Below are 16,009 nucleotides of genomic sequence, written 5' to 3' on the forward strand. Positions count from 1 at the left end.
TGTCATACCGGCACATGCCTAGTTACACTATAGGCTACACTACTAGGTCTACACTATACTATAGTTTAAGGCTATTTTCACTGTTTTACTGCATTACAGTACTGTTATATTGTCGTTTTTTTATCAATAAAAAAATATATATTACATAATGTTGGTGCTCCTTACATTTTGGTGGGTGCTCCCATTTTTTGAAGTTGGGAGCACCAGTGCTACCAAGTAAAAATGTTAATTTCGAGCCCTGCATATGAGGAGAGGGCATTGAAATAAAAAAGAAAACTACATTACCCAGCCGATTCTAGCTTCCTGCAAGCAAATGACTTGTATATGAATTTCTATTTTATTTCTCTGGATTATCTACACAAAACTGAACGTTATTGGCATAGATTGGAGCGCAGTTAGTGTGTACCTTATGTGAACGTTTAGCACCAATCTGCGTTGCATATTGTGTGAGTCTTATCAAGCTGCTCCTTCCAAGAAATTGGTAATGCCGTTTTGAATAGATTATTAAATGTTTTGGTTTTAAAATGCAATGTCTCCCTCTGCCCCAGGTTCAGCCAGTGACCTACTGATTATTAAAACAGAAGAGGAGGAGGACACACTTGACCCACCCGGGGATATTTCATTTCAGATGAAGGAGGGCGACACAGACCAGGATATCGGTATGTTACTTTCTCTTTCTACTAGGGAGGTTAACAATTAATCAAAGATCGATTGATTGATTGTTAAGGATTTACTCGAACACATGACATCTACTATCAAACAATGATATGTTACAATGTTGTCCGTCTCTTATTACATTGTAGCCATCAGTAGAATGGTGTATTTTCAAAGCATGTTTCAATGAACAGATAGAGGGTGCAATATAACTATGACGAGGAGGCAACTACATCTGTGTCTGGAAAATAAGTGAGGGAAAAAAACAAGAGCGACAGCAACTTGCAAAAGAGAAGTGTTGATTTTGAAAAAAGTAACCAAAGTCAGTCTACATTTATCAAAAACTATCGATATGGTTGACGGCAAGGAGAGCTTGCAAAGTTCGGAGTTGCTTGCGCAGCTAGCTAACGTTACCGCTGCTCGCAAGGTTGCATTGACGACAAGACAGCCGGACTCCCATGACGACCGAACGCTATGTTACTGTCACTTGCCACTACATCACGAGGACTGGCGAGTCACCACGTGTTGATGACTCCAGGGGGACTATCGTAGGTTCTCTAACGAACTTCCTACAAGGTTATTTACAAGGAAACTTACGAGAATGTTGGTGCATGAGGTCCATTGAGAGCAAGTACATCACACAATATAAAAAGAACAATAAGAGTAATATAAACAATTAAAACAATACAATTATAATAGAAATGGAAATATTTTGAAACAGCTGCAGACTGACAGAATTATTAGTGGTCAAATATCTAAACTGACTAATGGATACCAGTGTATTGAGTTTCAGAGTGAATTGTAAGATGTTCCATGTCGCTGCTGTCGGGACAAAACCTCATAACTCCAAAAACCCAACTTTTCAGCAGATGAAAAAAACTAACACAGATTTGAGGGTGAATAGAGTTAGGAGGTTTAGACAGATGATCGGTTTAATGCTTTCCCATTGTTTAAACTTTGTAAAACCCACACACACATATGGAGGATGATCTACGGGGTTGATTTATATAAAAAAAAATATATTTAAAAAATGGAGTTATGAGGTTTTGTCCCGACAGCAGCGATGTGTTGGGGGCAGAGAAGATAAAGAGTTAATTTTAGGTACCTGAAGTACAAGCCAGTCACTGGAACGAGTAAAATCCACAGGACCATTTCATCAGTGTGGAGATATCAGATGGAAGATCACCATTAATGGCCTTTTATACGAACAGATGGCAGTGAAAATTACTTCTCTCCACCAGGGAGGACCAACTTGCCATTGACCAGGGCCTTCTAACAAATGCTGACATGTTCTGTTTACAATATACTGATAACACTGACCACACAAAAGCTTAAACGCAACAGTTTCTAAATGAATGTATCTTTTGTCATGTTTGTAAACATCGGAGTACAAAATAATAGTATTTTGAGTTATGATGAACTAACCACAAAGATTATTTTCCATCTAAAAGTAAAGTGCTTACATTTTGTGGATTTAACAACTTTGATTTGACCTTTTTAGCCATCCCTGTTCATGCTTGACCCTCTATGTTCTCTTAGTTGTTTTAGTTAAATCTCTTTTTTCTTCCCTCTTTTCTCCAACAGATATCTTCCCTGGCCTTCCCTCCACTAACAAACAGAAGAACATTGACAAACCAAGGCAATGGTTTGACCAATATGGGACAAACGTTACTACAGAGAGAAATCACATACCTTACTCGGTACCAGTACCTTACTGTGTACAATACTTCTGTGACAAGTGTGGAAAGTTCTTCAGAAACTCATATGAATTAGAGCGACACCAGCGCATTCATAGAATTCACACCGGAGAGAAGCCCTACTGCTGTGACCATTGTGGGAAGAGCTTTAGTCATCTGAGAAATCTGCAATCACACCAGAGAATTCACACAGGAGAGAAGCCCTACTCATGTGAACAGTGTGAGAAGAGTTTTAGTCGACTGTCTCATCTGAAATTACACCAGAGAATTCACACAGGAGAAAAACCCTACTCCTGTTACCAGTGTGAGAAGAGCTTTAGTCAACTGTCTCGTCTTAAATCACACCAGACGATTCACACAGGAGAGAAGCCCTTCTGCTGTGTCCAGTGTGGGAAGAGCTTTAGTCATTTGAGTAATCTGCAATCACACCAGAGAATTCACACAGGAGAAAAACCCTACTCATGTGACCAGTGTGAGAAGAGTTTTAGTCAACTGTCTAATCTGAAAACACACCAGAGAATTCACACAGGAGAAAAACCCTACTCCTGTGACCAGTGTGCAAAGAGCTTTAGTCATATCTCTAGTCTTAAATCACACCAGACGATTCACACAGGAGAGAAGCCACATGATTTAGGCCTTTCACACCGGCCGGAGCTGGCTCCCGAATGTAATCTCGAACCGGCGTTCACACCGGGACTTCAATAATAATAAGTTAATAACATGACGGCGGCTTTAGTTCGGCCCTCTTAGAAAACACTGAGCACCAATTTTTCATGTTCCGAACCAATTATTCTAACACTGTAGCCAGTGTTAGAAGAGTTCCACTTATAATGAATGTGTGGCCCAGTGTTGAAAACACAGTACGTCATTACAGCTGTAGTAGTAATATTTGACCGTTCTTTTTAAATGAAAAACTACTACCAAGAGCGTTTGACCTGCACAGAAGCATCTGTGAGAGAGAAGCAGTACTAGCATAGACACAGTTTTCATTGACAACAACAGTTGTGTTTCTGTCGCTCTGAGGAGTGAGACAGACGGTGTGGATGTTCCTGGGACAATGTGTCATTGGTATAAGAGTGAAAACACATTGTTCTAGTGTTTTAAATACTGGGATCATAGGAACTTTCTGACCTCAGTATGGGGTGACCAGCCAAAAGCCAAGCTAGTTAACAAACATGTGGTGTACACACTGGACACTAGTGATTTAGTTAACTAATGTCACACATATTGTCAACATTCCTAGTAGGACATGTTTTTTTACTTTCACAAGAAGTGTTTATTTTTCAATATAGTATGGATGCCTAAACCACGGTAAAGTTTAGGAAAACGTGTGGCAGCTGCTAAAACGTACAGAGAAGCATTTAGTCAGCAGGAAAGGGTGCAATATTTTGATAAACTCAGGTTAATAGGTGGTGAAGATTCGTACGAGCTGGCTCCTTCTCTTGGAATTACGACCCGACAATTTGGCCTTCTATTGCCTATCCCGACATAGTGAACTCCCTACTTTTTTCACCAAGCCCATACACAGCCGAAGACCTTAACCTCTTAAGCCCGACGGGTCCGGACCCAAAATGACATCACGTCATTAATCAATGTCTAAAGACTGTATAAGTAGTGTTTTTCTTTTAAGAGTAAAGACCCTAACCATGTCACAACAGCAGTCATAGTGTATATTTTCAACAATAGGTTTGTTTACCAATAGTCTAAAGTGTTATTATTGAGATTTTAGTGGGCATTGAAATTGAATAAAAAATAAAATCCGATTCTAGCTTCCTGCAAGCAAATTACTTTTTTTCTCTGGGTTATCTATCACAAAACTGAACGTTATTGGCATAGCTTGGAGCGCAGTTAGTGTGTACCTTCTGTGAACGTTTAGCAACAATCTGCATTGCAATACAATCCAAAATGGCGGAGCCATATCGGTTATAAGAATGGAACTGTACATACAGTAGATTTCATTCACGGTTCTTGCTCCACGCCTGGCGATACTAAATCCAAATTGAACTCTGGCATTTGAAAGAGGATATTTGGCCCGATCCATAGATGTGCGAGTTGGCTATAATAAGGTCATTTATAGGCCTGGTATTCTATATATTGAATGGGATCGCTATCTTGCTGTTTTATCCACTATCCTAGACTAAATGAATGCACCAAAACAACAGATTTAAACGATCCCAGAGAATTATTGTCATTCAGCTTGTCTTGTCCATTTGCCAGTAATTGCCATTTCTCACATAAATAGCTTTACACATGAAGCAGTGAAATATGATATACAATGTACTTACTGAGAGTATTGCTTTTATTTTTTTTATGTTAGCGTGTCAATTTGCGGCATAGCATGAACTTGACAGTTCTCTGTACAGTACAACATTCAAATTGTTATACCATGTGTGCCATTTCAGTATGCAACTCTTCAGTTGATTTTACAGGAAAGGGAAAAATAATTGTGTGCATTTGTAACTATAATTTCAGTGATTTCTTTTGTTATGTGAAAATAAAAGCTATAATTCAACTATGTAAACCTAGTCTTTCCTTATTGAAATGTTTTTAACTCCATAAGCCAATCCTTATTTCCTGGTGACATTGGACCTACATACAGACTCATGGGGAGGGCCAGACGTTTCTAATTAAAAGCTCAGTGGTGGCGAGCCTACAATTGGCCCTTCCCACATTCCTGTACATAGGTCCAACATCACCAGAAAACGAGGATAAGCCGTTATCAGCAGCCACGGAAGTTAATATTGTGTGAAAACTAGACTATTAGTCCAAACAAGACTTACTACACAACAATAAAAAATGTGATAATAATTTAACAGCAAGGTAATCGACCTTATGAACACTGGGGCGACTGTGGCTCGGTAGGTAGAGCAGTCGTCTGGTTATCCGGATGTTCCCGGTTTGATTCCTGCTCCTCCCAGCAGTGTGTCCTTGAGCAAGACACTTAACCCCAAACTGCTCCCGATGAGCAGGTTGGCACCTTGCATGGTCACTGGTCAGTGTGTGAATGTGTGAGTGAATGGGTCAAATGTGAGGAACAAATTGTAAAGCGTTTTGGGTAAAAGCTGTTTTATAAAAGCAGCCATTTGCCGACTGAGCTGGATGGGTGAGCCAAGAAATTGTCTGCATGAATGCGGCATTAGGCTTAATCCCAATGTCTGTCTGGGCCCTCATGGACGTCACTGACCTGTTTCGGAGTTCTCTAATTCAGGAGTCCAAGAGGGTGCAAGGGTTCTAAGTAGGAAGAGAGTTTGCAACAGCCCTCCACTTCTCAAGCAACAGAATCAACATCAGCTGTGCAGTACAGCGTCAGCAACTAAAGACCTGGGATGTTGTAAAAAGAAATATTGAATGGTCAGAAAACTGCATAAATGTATAAATATGGGTTTGGTATAAATCTACAGGTTCTGCATGAGCATAATAAATTATATATAAATATAACAGCAGGCTACAGGTTAACCATGAGACCACGCTCCAGCCGGCAGGACTGTATTTCAGAGGCTGTAGCTCAGTTTTAAAGCTATAAAGAGAGGATACTGGTATCATATGAAACTAGGAAAGGGGGATAAACAATGTTCCAAAACTAGGCTAGGTTTTGGCGAGGGAAAGACATTTTCAAAGGGGTTCCTTGGACCTCTCCCTGTGAGTGGCTGTCTCGTGGTGATGACCGGAGTGGTGGACGTCCCGTGATGATGACCGGGAGGATGCAACTCTCTCTGCGCCACCCCCATGCCTCAAATAGATCCACCATCAGCTCTATTTTTCAATCTTTTAAAATGTTCAGTTGCTATTGCATGCACTTATCTGTGTTTCATTACACATATGTGTGCATGCGTACCAACTGTCTCACCTGTTTTATTGCAACACTAATATCACCGACATCTAAGAAGGGAGATCCCCCCTTGAACGGCCCTTCTAAGGTTTCTCTCCTCCACATTGCCTGTGGTGCATTTTTTCCTATTGCTAGGTTTTAGTGAGTTTTTCCTTACCTTCGCGTGGGGTATGTCTGGGAGTGTTGCATTCATTTATTTTATTTATTTAAAAATGTTTGGACTTCATGGTGTTTTTGTTTTGTTCTTGAATTTTGTGATGTTTCTTCTTGACTTGTTTAACACTTCCAGTGCCACGCCTCTTACTCATCATTGGCATCTCATGCCACCCATTAACCCCATGTAAACGCTCACCTTGTTTGTAGAGCTAAATCTATATTCTATATTATAGCCATGGATTCAATATTATAGTCATTTGACACTGGGTTTCTCTACCATTCCTCGCCTGAACCCGTTTTTGTTCCGGATTCAGGTCCACCTTATGGGTATTATGTTCCATCATGGACACATGAAAGGGGGGGGGGAGGTTGTTTATGATTTTTGGAGCGTTGGTAACGACATGAACACTAGAAACGGTTATCATTAGGCCTGTTCCTAACATCTATCATCCAGGCTCTCCTGGAGAGAGAGACAGAGACAGACAGAGACTCGCTCTCGTGCGGCCCCCTCCAGTGGAATGTGGTGGCGGGGCTAGGCCGGTGGGAGGGCTCGGGAGGATCTGCAAACTAACAGCCATTGATACGCTTATTAATCCACAGACAGCGACCCTTGTGTGGTGTTAGGGTCCGAACGGACCCGTTTCAAGAATCTAAAATGCAATAATTGCCATCTCGTTTTTTTTTTTCCGGAACAAGGCTTTGAGTATGTGCTCATGGCGGCTAGTTAAACACAAAAACACTCATGTTTACCATTTTAGCTAATTCTGAATCTCTTCTAGAATTTTTTTTACATCTGTGGTGTTCGGGTCCAAACGGACCCGGTATAGAAAAATGGCTATAGACATCAGTTGGCTTCATAGAAATGCTACGGCTAACTCTGTGGATCACATGTCAATCAGTGTTTCACAACACAGACTGGAATGTGTTCCGCGACACAGATAACATTAATGCCTACACGGAGACAGTGCTGGACTATGTTTGTACTAGGGTGAAAGAAACAATCCCCACTACCAAAATGAAAGTTTACCCAAATCAAAAACCCTGGGTAGACAAATCCGTCCGTGAAGCTCTGAGAGAGCGCACCAAAGCATACAACGACGGCCTAGAGGCAGGCAACATGAATGACCACAAGGTGGCGCGATACAACGTAAGGAGGACTGTGTCAGAGGCCAAACGACGCTACAGGGATAAAATTGAACTCCAGTTTGAACAAGCTGACTCTAGAGCTATGTGGCAGGGGCTCAAAACGATGACAGACTACAAAGGCGCCTCCCTCAAACTGAACAGTGACATCTCCTTAGCAAATGACCTCAATACCTTCTATGCGAGGTTTGATGCTGGTAATAACAACACCAGCTCACAAGCCTCGGCAATGGGGGGGGGGGGGTCGGCTGCTGATGGAGGCGCAGTGTTCAGGGTAACAGAGCATGAGGTGAGGCGGACCTTTAAAAAAGTGAATATCAGGAAGGCAGCAGGTCCAGACGGCATCCCCGGCCGCGTCCTAAAAGTCTGTGCCGACCAACTGGCCCCAGTATTCACTGACATATTTAACCTGTCCTTAGAACAGGCTGTCATCCCCACCTGCCTGAAGAAGTCCACTATTATCCCTGTACCCAAAAAATCCAAGCCTGCTTGCCTCAACGACTACCGCCCTGTAGCTCTCACCTCCATAGCCATGAAGTGCTTCGAGAAGCTAGTAAAGGGCTACATCTGCTCCTCCCTCCCCATCAACATGGACCCCCTGCAATTTGCATACCGCCCCAACAGGTCCACGGAGGACGCCATATCCCATGTGCTGCACACAGCAGCATCACACCTGGACAAGAGGCAGGGGAACTATGTGAGAATGCTATTCATCGACTACAGCTCGGCATTCAATACCATAGTCCCCTCCATACTCATAGCCAAGCTCAGGGACCTGGGCTTGGGCTATGACCTCTGCCAGTGGGTCTTGGACTTCCTGACTGGCAGACCCCAGGTGGTGAGAGCAGGCAACTGCACCTCCTCATCCATCACCCTCAACATAGGGGCCCCCCAGGGCTGTGTTCTGAGTCCCCTCCTCTACTCCCTGTACACACACGACTGTGTGGCTCAGCGGAGTAGCAATACAATCGTCAAATTTGCTGACGACACAGTGGTGGTGGGCCTGATCTCTGCCAACGACGAGAGGGCCTACCTGGAAGAGGTCAAGGTCCTGGCGGGATGGTGCCAGGAAAACAGCCTCTCCCTGAACGTCAGCAAAACAAAGGAGATGATTGTGGACTTCAGGAGGTCGGGGGTCAAGGACTACAGCCCCCTCAGCATCGACGGGGCACCGGTTGAGAGAGTCAACAGCTTTAAGTACCTCGGAGCCTACATATCCGAGGACTTGACATGGACCACACACATTAACAGTGTTGTGAAGAAGGCACGACAACGCCTCTACTTCCTCAGGTGCCTAAGGAAGTTCCAAGTCAGCCAGAAGATCCTTAAGAACTTCTACTCATGTACAATAGAGAGCATCTTGACCGGCAACATCACCTCCTGGTTTGGGAATAGCACTGCACAAGACCAAAGCAGACTACAAAGAGTGACACGTTCAGCCGAACGCACAATTGGAGGGGGGCTCCCCACCCTCCAGAACATTTACTACAAGCGTTGCAAGGGCAAGGCTAAGAGAATCATTAAAGACTCCAGTCACCCGAACAACTGCCTATTTGAACTGCTGCCGTCAGGCAAGCGATACAGGAGTCTCAAGGCGAGCACAGAAAGACTCAGAAGAAGCTTCTATCCCCAGGCCATCAGGCTGCTAAACGAACAATGAATGAACACTACACAACAACAACCACCAAACGCACATAGCACACACATCCACACGCACACACTCACTTTAAACAAACACACTGTAGCACCCACTCCACACACTTATAGCACACACCCACTTTAAACAAACACACTGTAGCACCCACTCCCCACACTTTATATTTATGGATGAAGGATTGCACTACAACTCGTACACCTTACTGTAAATTGTACCTAAAATTGTACCTCATCCCATTTCTGCTTTGCACTAGATAGTACTGTACATTAGTACACTGCATAGTATTGTATATTATATGGTAACTCAGAACATTGTACATATGTCTATACCGAACACTGTGACCTCATTTTCTTCTTCTAAATTCATGCTATATTATGTTATTATGTTATTTGATACTATCTTGTCTAGCACAGTCTCTGGAGCGTAACAGTAAGAAGCATTTTGTATGAAAGTATTCTGTACTTCTGTATGACAACTATTAAAGAACTTGAACTTGAACTTGAACTCAATCAAGGTTCATATTTGACTAGACACTTCACCCCCTTCATGGGAACAAGAGCAGGAGGGAGAGAGGGAGGTGGAGAGGAGGAAGAGAGTGATAGGGAGAGGGAGAGGAACAGAGTGATAGGGAGGTGGAGAGGGAAAGGAGGAACAGAGCGATAGGGAGGTGGAGAGGAGGAAGAGAGTGATAGGGAGGTGGAGAGGGAAAGGGAACAGAGTGATAGGGAGGTGGAGAGGGAAAGGGAACAGAGTGATAGGGAGGTGGAGAGGGAGAGGAAGAGAGTGATAGGGAGGTGGAGAGGGAAAGGGAACAGAGTGATGGGGAGGTGGAGAGGGAGAGGAAGAGAGTGATAGGGAGGTGGAGAGGGAGAGGAAGAGAGTGATAGGGAGATGGAGAGGGAGAGGAGGAACAGAGTGATAGGGAGGTGGATAGGGAGAGAGTGATAGGGAGAGAGAGAGGGAGAGGAGGAACAGAGCGATAGGGAGGTGGAGAGGGAGAGGAACAGAGTGATAGGGAGGTGGAGAGGGAGAGGAAGAGAGTGATAAGGAGGTGGAGAGGGAAAGGGAACAGAGTGATAGGGAGGTGGAGAGGGAGAGGAAGAGAGTGATAGGGAGGTGGAGAGGGAGAGGAAGAGAGTGATAGGGAGATGGAGAGGGAGAGGAGGAACAGAGTGATAGGGAGGTGGAGAGGGAGAGAGTGATAGGGAGAGAGAGAGGGAGAGGAGGAACAGAGCGATAGGGAGGTGGAGAGGGAGAGGAACAGAGTGAATGGGAGGTGGAGAGGGAGAGGAAGAGAGTGATAAGGAGGTGGAGAGGGAGAGGAACAGAGTGATAGGGAGGTGGAGGAGGAACAGAGCAATAGGGAGGTGGAGAGGGAGAGGAACAGAGTGATAGGGAGGTGGAGAGGGAGAGGAGGAACGGAGTGATATGGAGGTGGAGAGGGAGAGGAAGAGAGTGATAAGGAGGTGGAGAGGGAGAGGAGGAACAGAGCGATAGGGAGGTGGAGGAGGAACATAGCGATAGGGAGGTGGAGAGGGAGAGGAGGAACGGAGTGATATGGAGGTGGAGAGGGAGAGGAAGAGAGTGATAAGGAGGTGGAGAGGGAGAGGAAGAGAGTGATATGGAGGTGGAGAGGGAGAGGAGGAACATAGTGATAGGGAGGTGGAGATGGATAGGAGGAACAGAGAGGTGGAGAGGTAGAAGAGGAACAGAGTGATAGGGAGGTGGAGAGGGAGATGAGGAACAGAGTGATAGGGAGGTGGAGATGGAGAGGAGGAACATAGAGGTGGAGAGGTAGAAGAGGCACAGAGTGATATGGAGGTGGAGAGGTAAAATAGGAACAGAGTGATATGGAGGTGGAGAGGGAGAGGAGGAACAGAGTGATATGGAGGTGGAGAGGTAGAAGAGGAACAGAGTGATAGGGAGGTGGAGAGGGAGAGGAGGAACAGAGTGATAGAGGGAGATTAGGAACAGAGAGGTGGATAGGGAGATGAGGAAGAGAGTGATAGGGAGGTGGAGAGGGAGATGAGGCAGAGAGTGATAGGGAGAGTAAGAGGAACAGAGTGATATGGAGAGGGGGAGAGTGATAGGGAGGTGGAGAGGAACAGAGTGATAGGGAGGTGGAGAGGGAGAGTAGGAAGAGAGCGATAGGGAGGTGAAGAGGGAGAGGAGGAACAGAGTTATATGGAGGTGGAGAGGGAGAGGAACAGAGTGATAGGGAGGTGGAGAGGAAGATAGTGATAGGGAGGTGGAGAGGAAGAGTGATAGGGAGGTGGAGAGGGAGAGTAGGAAGAGAGCGATAGGGAGGTGGAGAGGGAGAGGAGGAAGAGAGCGATAGGGAGGTGGAGAGGGAGAGGAGGAACAGAGTTATATGGAGGTGGAGAGGGAGAGGAGGAAGATAGTGATAGGGAGGTGGAGAGGGAGAGAAGGAAGATAGTGATAGGGAGGTGGAGAGAAGGAAGATAGTGATAGGGAGGTGGAGAGGGAGAGGAGGAAGAGAGTGATAGGGAGGTGGAGAGGGAGAGGAGGAAGAGAGTTATATGGAGGTGGAGAGGGAGATGAGGAAGATAGTGATAGGGAGGTGGAGAGGGAGAGGAGGAAGAGAGTGATGGGGAGGTGGAGAGGGAGAGAAGGAAGATAGTGATATGGAGGTGGAGAGGGAGAGAAGGAAGATAGTGATATGGAGGTGGAGAGGGAGAGAAGGAAGATAGTGATAGGGAGGTGGAGAGGGAGAGGAGGAAGAGAGTTATATGGAGGTGGAGAGGGAGAGGAAGAAGAGAGCGATAGGAAGGTGGAGAGAGAGAGGAGGAAGAGAGTTATATGGAGGTGGAGAGGGAGAGGAGGAAGAGAGTGATAGGGAGGTGGAGTTAGAATAGAATAGAATCCATTCGGACCCAGAGTTTTTGTTAACACCAAAATAAGATAAATAAATAAGCAGCGCACAAGGGTTAAGGTTCGCTATCTCAGAGTTATATCTGTGGGATAGTTATGCCAAGTGTAGTGACAATCTATACCAGGGCTATTCAACTAAATTGTTCAGGGGGCCACATTGTCAGAAACCCAAGAGGCCAGGGGCCGGACTGCCACGGCGCCTCCCCGTGCTATGAATATATACACTTGACACAACACGCAACCACATTTTCACAACTTTTATTTAATTAACATCAATTAACATCAATTCTCTGGGCATGTCAAATTCATCAAATCGACTTGCAAAGTTTTCCCTCAATTTATCAATGAAATGTCATTAATTGAGTGACTTTTGGCTCAAGTGTGCGTGTGAACGTTGACATGAAAAAAAAAAGTAGAAAAAAAAAAGATTAAAAAATATATTTAAAAAAAAAAAAATTAAATTATCATGTAATCTTTTGCGGGCCAGTCAGAATCATCCCACGGGCCGGATCTGGCCCACGGGCCGCCAGTTGAATAGCCCTGATTTAGAACATTCACAGTAAAGTGCATTAGTTTCGACCTGGCGAAATGGCAGATGTTGTGTGCATTACATTTAGCAAGTTATAAAAAAGCATTGCATAATAATGTATTCTGTATATAAACACTTGACACTTGAAGTGGAAAAGATGTCTTCACTTCAGATAAAGCACCATTGGGTGCACCATGTAAAGTGCATTCGTTTTGACCTAGCGCAATGGCAGATAACCATTGAATGTGTGCATTTAGAACATTCACAGTAAAGTGCATTAGTTTCGACCTGGCAAAATGGCAGATAACCATTCAGTTTGTGCATTTAGAACATTCACAGTAAATGTATTCAAGTTCATTAGTTTCGACCTGGCAAAATGGCCGATGTACATATTTACATGTGTCGTATAATCCTATCCAAATCTAAGGTTATTGTACAGTACAAGGAGGTTGCTATCTGGAAGGAGGAAAGAGATCATAAGTGATAGAATTTGGTCTCCTCATCTGACTTCCAATATAGCCAGCAAGGAATAAACGTGCAGTCCAGACGGGAGAGTTCGAATTCAAACTCATGTATTTATTTGTCTCGGCGGCCAAGAGTGAATTAAAAGGTTGCTTTTCACATACAAGGATTATCAGAATACATTAACATGTCTGTTTTGTACAAAGGATCAACAAGGTTTGCATCTCAAAACCTCAACATGTACATACAACAGTCATTGTTAACATCAATGGAAATAGAGAATTTACTGTAAGCCCCTTTTCATATGAGTAAGCCTGGTTTCTAAGATAAGTATTTTTACATTCTATTCTAACCAACCATGGGCCCATCCAGCTTACTTACATGAAAATCAGCCGACAGCATTCTCAGGGTTGGGAGCGGGGAGCCGCAGACCTGGGGGCGGTCTGGGCTCCTGAATTAACACTGTTTTGCTCTTAAATACTATAATTTCCCACCAATAGTAGCACATTTTAATAATACGTTTGGTCCAATCCGGTTGGTTCTTCTGTGGGGGCTGTCCCCAAATCGATCTCCTGTGTGGGTCTTCCTTCAGTAAACAGAGGGGGGCCGCCGATGGCCCCCCCGTCGGTGTCTTCCTTCAGTGAACAGGGGGGGTCTGCTGGTGGCCCCCGTCGGTGTGGTCCCTTGATGAGTACAGAGGAGGGCGCTTTTGATGACCCCCCTCCTTGGCTGCTCAAGTCTCCTCTGAATGAATCAACATTCCTTCGTGTACCATTATTGACCAGATCATATAACTGATAACTATACCAGGATTCTTAATTCTAAATATCTATATAGATGTTTTTATTGATTTCTTTATAGAGTTGTCAATGTAAAGTCAACTCTTGCTTTCCACTCCAAAGGACATAAGGAAACAACTCCAAGTTCCAACTCCAAGTAAATTTTTATTTTCAACTTTTCAACAGTTTCAGTTGCAGTTGATTCTTGACTGGTTGGTTCTTCATATAGTTTGAAAACCTTCGAAAACAAAGAAAAAGGTTTTAACAATGCAATAAACATAAACAATAAACAACAATAACCATCTTTTCAAACCAATAAGTTCTTTTTAAACATGGTTGATTTTAAACATTAAATATATATTTTAAATAATCAAACGTCTTTTAACAATAGTGTTTACACAATGAATGCCAAAATGTAAAGTATTAAATTACCTTATAAAGTCGACATTTTAACACAGTCTTAAATTAACTCATAAAGTCGACATTTTAACCCAATGATTAAAGTCATTTTCAATTAATCATTTCTGAATTGTAACCTTTAATAAATGATTCAAGTTAGTAAACATTTGATTCAAGTCAAGTAAACATTTGGTATTTTAAATTGAATAAGTGAAGAAATATAGCTAAACTTTAAGCTTGTAGATCAGCTCTGGTTGAACAAGGCATTTTAAACCTTTAACTCCAAGTAAATTTTTATTTTCAACTTTTCAACAGTTTCAGTTGCAGTTGATTCTTGACTGGTTGGTTCTTCATATAGTTTGAAAACCTTCGAAAACAAAGAAAAAGGTTTTAACAATGCAATAAACATAAACAATAAACAACAATAACCATCTTTTCAAACCAATAAGTTCTTTTTAAACATGGTTGATTTTAAACATTAAATATATATTTTAAATAATCAAACGTCTTTTAACAATAGTGTTTACACAATGAATGCCAAAATGTAAAGTATTAAATTACCTTATAAAGTCGACATTTTAACACAGTCTTAAATTAACTCATAAAGTCGACATTTTAACCCAATGATTAAAGTCATTTTCAATTAATCATTTCTGAATTGTAACCTTTAATAAATGATTCAAGTTAGTAAACATTTGATTCAAGTCAAGTAAACATTTGGTATTTTAAATTGAATAAGTGAAGAAATATAGCTAAACTTTAAGCTTGTAGATCAGCTCTGGTTGAACAAGGCATTTTAAACCTTTAAGCATGAGTTGTCGACCTTTTTAGTAGTCTTTCAAATTCTTAAATCATTTTAACATTTTTAACTTGGTCTTAATTTGTAAAGAGATACTTTTAAACATAAATGAAAACCAACTCTCAAGCAAGTGAATGTGTAGACTGAAACAGTTGGAGCTACTAAACACACAATTGAATTAGCCTGATTTTAACCACATTTAAGCAGAAGTATAAATAAACAGTAGAATAAGTAGAACATAACCGTATGAAGGTGGACACTCAGAGATACCTCCTCAAAGTTAGAGTGAAGACTCCTACAGGCACTGAAAGAGCCCACAAACTAGTCTGCTACGGCCTAGATGAAATCGCCAAGGTCCATCAAGCGATTCAACCAGAGAGGTTGCAAAGGTTTTTTCCCGGAGGTCAAGCTTGAAGAGCTGGAAAGGCCAGAAGAGGTTGAACTACTCATAAGCCACCGAGAGGGAAGACTCGCTCCCCAAAGAGTAAAAGTAGTTGGAGACCTCGTCTTATGGGAGAGTCCACTGGGGAAGACGGTGGGCGGAGCACATCCTGATCTGCATGAAGAGGTGGACGTGGAAGCATATGAATCAAGAACTCACTTTGCTCGCTCCATGAGAACAGCAGCAGTCAAATATCAAGAGACATTCACAGTTGCCAGTAACCGTGAGTTCCTTGAGTGGTGGCACTGGGACAGCATCGGAGCTGCATGTGAACCAAGATGTGGAGGATGTCGATGTGGAAACTGTCCACCAGGAGGAAAAGAAATGACCCTGGCAGAGGAGAGGGAGTATGAAATCATTAAAGGAGGCCTCACCTACAAAGAGGAGGATGCTCACACCCCATCTCCACACTGGGATGCAAAATATCCTTGGACTGTAGATCCTGTCTCTCTCCCCTACAACAAAAGTGCAGTCCAGGCCTGCTTCTTAAGGATGGAAAAACAACTGAGCAAAGAACCAGACTGGAAAGTCGCATACACAACCCAAATCCAGGAAATGGTCGAACGAGGAG

At 43.1% G+C, this 16,009-nt stretch overlaps 1 protein-coding gene across 1 annotated transcript in view; it reads left to right on the top strand.

Annotated features, from left to right (window-relative positions):
* Window positions 1-15,766, top strand: part of LOC311237994 (uncharacterized protein) — a gene marked incomplete at its 3' end in the record, with an annotated part of 101,476 nt that extends 85,710 nt beyond the window's left edge. The window contains exons 7-8 of the mRNA XM_084325965.1: window positions 549-659; window positions 15,693-15,766. Of these exons, the coding sequence (XP_084182091.1) occupies window positions 549-659; window positions 15,693-15,766 (185 nt within the window). The remainder of the gene's footprint in view (window positions 1-548; window positions 660-15,692) is intronic.
* Window positions 15,767-16,009: the final 243 nt, after the last annotated feature.

This window comes from Notolepis coatsorum, assembly GCF_963971535.1.
Source record: "Notolepis coatsorum genome assembly, chromosome: 12".
In the NCBI taxonomy this organism is placed as follows: domain Eukaryota; kingdom Metazoa; phylum Chordata; class Actinopteri; order Aulopiformes; family Paralepididae; genus Notolepis; species Notolepis coatsorum.